Here is a 5,185-nt window from a genome sequence, read left to right on the forward strand (position 1 = left end):
AAAAATTTTCAGTCAAAAATGTCACCAGTCAGCATGACCAGACTATAGCCTTGCAATTTATGTTAACATTTTTTGGGGACACAGAGCTTTCTTTTGGAGGTATATTATCACCACTGGGGGGTGGGTTATTTTTTACTATATAATGAAAAAAGTACCGTAAATTTCGAATAAAAAAATGGTTTCCCTATGTTGTTATAAAACATCTACCCATTTTTTTTTTTTTTACATCTTACCCATATTTTTGGTAAAACATAAGACCGGGTAAATAGACACATATATATGTGTGTATATATAATCTCAAACCACTGACTAGAAGCCAATATTGGCTTCACAAAATTGATAGAGAGAATGTTTACTGCAGCTTAAATTACTCTAATCCAATTCTGATACTAACACTATATAACCGAATGGTTAAATTAAATGGTTTAGTCAGATATATATGGCTAGCATAAATTGCTTACAGATAGCTGCTAAGTTATACTTTACCACTAATCTGGAAATTCTGTGATGTCAATTTAGGGGCAGAGTTCTTTCTCAGAAGTTCCTCTCTTTGTTCAGTCTCGTTCCCATAATTCTTAGTTAGCCTGTCAATCCTCCTTCAGTCTCCCCTCTCCCAATTTTCTCCTAACTTTTATCACCCAAAACTTTGGGAGGGGAAATCTTTTCTTATCTCGACTAAGATATCACGACCCAGGTCACTTTACTCCAAACTATACCCACATTTTACCTACATTATTTGAAGGAGGCAGTATTGCTCTAGGAATAATTTTGGATTTTTCTTTAAAACTCCAGTAACATGCCATGAGATGACCTCCTCAACCTCGGCTTATTGGCGAAATATCAATTTAAGAGATCGCTAGTTACTCCTCTGGGATTGCCAGACATCCCAGAGACACCCATCTTTAACAATGAGGCATAGAAAGAGAGAAACAAATATCTTGGTACAAATTACCTCATCCTACATACAAAGAGTATAGTTACTTTACTGATTATTACATACAATAATTTACTCAATATAAACATTTATAATGTAAATAATATATTTATACACCAGGATATATCTATTAGTAAAAATCGACTAATGTATATAAGATATATGTGGAATATCACATTATGAAAACAAAATTACTTAAGCAAATATTTATATAACTCATGCAACAATAATACATTTGATGCTTTTAGGGGCTTCTGGGAAATATTAGGGGTCTAAACAGACCCCTGATGTTTCCCTTTTTAAAATAGAAAAAGAGATTGAGAACACAGAGTCCTCAATCTCTTTTTCTGTGTCCCCTGTTATCAATGAACAGGAATCCTCTGAGTGTTCCTGTTCATTGATAACATGAGAACATTGTTTGTTTTACTATAACCACAATTATGAATGAATGGGGGTGATGTAGATCACTCCCATTCATTCATAATCGAGGATATAGTTAACATACCATGTCCTCAATTATCTACAAACACTCAGCGATCACTGAGAAAAGAAGCCAGGGATGCGCCGATGTATCGGCCGAAACATGGCTCTTTCGGCATTATGCCAAAAGTGCCATTTTCGGCCGATATGTTTCGTCGGACGATATATCGCTGCATCCCTACTATATACTAGATAATTTTCAATGTGAACTTAATCATAACTTGAAAAAGAAGAGAAAAAAAATGAAATGGTGAATAGTTTTGTCCTTTTTGTTAAGCTCGAGACATGGCATCTTCATTAATCTTAGTCTATCTCAGTCTAGACTCTCCAAAATGTTTAACCTGGGAATCTATGCTGTAAGGGTCTGAGAATGGCTGATGAAGACTCTGGCTTGAAACCATGAACTCAAATTCTCCTTATAGAATAGAAAGAACACAATAACTTCCAGTATGCTCATGTTACTTTATGTGTCTATGATGAGTTCAACCTTACAATTTAATTCTGTGAGCGCTTATATTGACAGCATAGCCTTGACCTTACTCGGAAGGATTTGTTTCTGGTCGCTATAACCTCAGCTCGGAGGGTTTCTGAGCTGACCGTTCTGTCCTGTAAGGAACCTTTTTTGGTCCTGCATCAAGAAAAGGTGGTTCTCAGACCTAGTCAATCTTCCTTTTATTTTTTGCTCAAGGTGGTTTTGTCTTTACACCTCAGTCTGGACATGCTAGTGGGTGTAGTCCGTTCCCACCCTCTTAATTGCTTTTGGACCTCCCATCCATCATGATTATATGTGTCCTGTATGAGCCAGAACATAGGATTCTTTACTTTCCTGTAAAAATCCCTTTCTTGTAGTACAGTTCAGGACACTCCCTTTATGTTATGTTGCACTATTGCTTGCAAATAACTGAGGTCCTGTTCTGACCATTGTCAAAATCACTTAAAGGTGCAGCTATATAACCCATCCATCATTATTATCTGTCTCCTGTACTGCAATAAAAGGATTTTACAGGTAAGATGTTCCCACATCTACCAAAATCAAAACCTCAATTTTCATTGCAGTCTATTACTAGATCACCTTCTGTCATCCAACATCTATGAGCACATTTATGCTCTATGCTATCCTATTGCAATGACTATACACCAGCAAACGTCAGTTAACAAACAGTTCTTTGTATTTTTAGATTATATCTCTTTGAAATTAGTATCACGTGTGTGTGTGTGTGTGTGTGTGTGTACAGGGCTCGAAAAATCCACTCGTCTGTGACGAGCAGACAGTGGAGCCCGACGAGCAGCTTCCCTGTGACAGGAGATCAAAGGGAGTTCAGTATACGAACTCCCTTTGATCTCGGTAGCAGCATTTGCCCTGTGATGTCGCAGGAAATAGTGGGCAGCAAATTGCTGCTAAATACAGATTTTAGTTAGCACATTTCCCTGGCATTTGCTAGACCTTTTTCAGACCTGCCACAGAAATTGAGAGTTGTCATTGTAAAAATGTACATGTGTTATTGCAGATTGAATATCTCCAGAAAGCTAACCGAGACCTTGAAAATCGTGTGCAAGAACTCATGGAAACCCGACAGAATGTGACCAGTGAGGTGTTGAATCTAAGCAGCAAGAATGAGGAACTCTGTAAAGAACTGTCAGAGATTGACCAGATGGCACAGCAGCTAGAGAGAGACAAAGATATAGCACTTGAGACTGCAGATGATGAGATTGAAGAAGCAAAGGTTGGTGCCATTGAGCTGTATTTCAAGCAGGAGAATTTGTGTATTGCTTTTGGAGTTTTGCTAAAGCTACCATGCCATGCATACATGATTACGTAAAAATAGAGAGCATTCTAAAATATGCATTTGCACGCTAGAGCAACCTGTCTTGCACAGTCCTGTGCAAGACTGTGACCTGTCTTGCACAGGATTTGCGGTTTTGTCAAGTCGCCTTATAATCTATACATCTCTACCTCACGGGCAGGACCCTCCTTAGCACCTTGTCTTGAATTGTATTGTGATTGTAATATCTTCCTTATATTGTAAAGCGCTGCGCAAACTGTTGGCGCTATATGATTCCTGTATTATAATAATACCAAACTGTACAGTCAGTAAGGACCTTACACCTCTTCTGTTAGAGTTGTATAATACAAAATACAGTGGTTGCTTGGGGAATCTTAAGGGCACTGGACACCCCTCCCTTGACAACGTATGGGGGTACTTATTTTGGGCCCTACCGATTTACTGTTGGCGTATGGTTGCGGAGACTTCACTCTTAAGGCCTAACAGGCTGTGCTGTTGCTGCTCCTGCTTGAGTCCGTACATTCTTCTGAGGCTTCTTTAGTGTCCGGTGTGGTCCACTCCTCATTTTTATGCTGGCAGGAATCACCTGAGGTTACCCATGATTGTTAATGCTCCTACATCATCAATACCTGACCTGCCTCAGCGGCCTCTGAGTTTTGGCTGCAGGGGGCCTATCTCGACGATTAGTTTTTCATATCCTTGTCTGATACTGTTCCTAAGAAATTTGCAGGCAGCACTCATAGATCTCAGGCTTAGAGAGACTACTCCAGCTGTTATTGCTGCTGTGCGTACCACTCTAAAACGGTCAAGCAGCCTATAGCGTCTACTAGTGCTACTACCTGTCTAGGATCCCTTTTTAAGGCCATAAGTCTCCATGTCCCTAAATTCTCTAAGTCCCTAACTTTATTAATATCTTAGCTGTTGGTGTTCCTCCACCTGCCCAAACATCCACCCCTTATTTTTCTTGAGATGGATGTTTGGCTGTCGGCTACATTGTTAGTTGAGGCCCATCGCTTCCTCAGGCTCCACTTTCCAGTATGTGTAGTAATGCGAATATTTATTGTACTGAGCAGGAAGCCAGGGCCCTTTTTTATGGCCTGTGGGTCTAGGGGTATGTTAAGTGGTATTTGAGCCAGATATTTAAAATAATTTATTATACTATTATCTAAATCCATTTTTATTTTAGAATGAAATAAAGAGGCTGCATATGGAAATCCACAAACTTGAAAGTACTTTGGTGCAGTACAAATCTGTAAGTAAATCCGTCTAAACATACTATATATAATAATAATAATGGATTACTATATAGTGTTGTGTTTTGGGGTTTTTTTTGTTGTTTTTTTTTCTCTTCCCTTTTCTCTTCCCCTGGTTTCATGGTTTATTTTGTCAAATGAAAAAAACCCCAAAAAACGTATGGATACCGAAACATTAAACACATTTATTAGTCCAGTGAAATGCAGAATTATTTTATGTACACACATACACACAAGAAGTGTAGGATGTAAGTATAGTCATTTCTGCTACCCAGCACATGCAGCTTGTTCCCCATTTATCCCTACCACCAATTTTTTTTCTCCACTCACCCTACAATTTCTTTACTACTAGTGAGTGTTCATCATCAACTCACTCTTCCAGTATCCTACTACTAGTGAGGTCTGCATTCCAGCACACACACAACTCACTCCCCGGTATCCTACTACTAGTGAGGTCTGCATTCCAGCACACATACAACTCACTCCCCGGTATCCTACTAGTGAAGGCTACATCCAGCACACATACAACTCACTCTCTGGTATCCTTCTACTAGTAAAGTCTACATCCAGCACACACACAACTCACTCCCTGGTATCCTTCTACTAGTGTGCTACTTCCAGCACACATACAACTCACTCCCCGGTATCCTTCTACTAGTGAAGGCTACATCCAGCATACACACAACTCACTCCCTGGTATCCTTCTACTAGTGAGGTTTGCATTCCAACGCGTA

The 5,185-nt window shown here is 39.3% G+C and overlaps 1 protein-coding gene across 1 annotated transcript in view; it reads left to right on the plus strand.

Moving 5' to 3' along the window:
• Window positions 1-5,185, plus strand: part of CEP135 (centrosomal protein 135) — a 49,740-nt gene that overhangs the window by 10,732 nt on the left and 33,823 nt on the right. The window contains exons 7-8 of the mRNA XM_018575733.1: window positions 2,923-3,138; window positions 4,385-4,450. Coding sequence (XP_018431235.1) covers window positions 2,923-3,138; window positions 4,385-4,450 — 282 coding nt within the window. The remainder of the gene's footprint in view (window positions 1-2,922; window positions 3,139-4,384; window positions 4,451-5,185) is intronic.

The sequence above is a fragment of the Nanorana parkeri genome, unplaced genomic scaffold (assembly GCF_000935625.1).
Source record: "Nanorana parkeri isolate BGI_ZX_2015 unplaced genomic scaffold, ASM93562v1 scaffold54, whole genome shotgun sequence".
NCBI lineage: Eukaryota > Metazoa > Chordata > Amphibia > Anura > Dicroglossidae > Nanorana > Nanorana parkeri.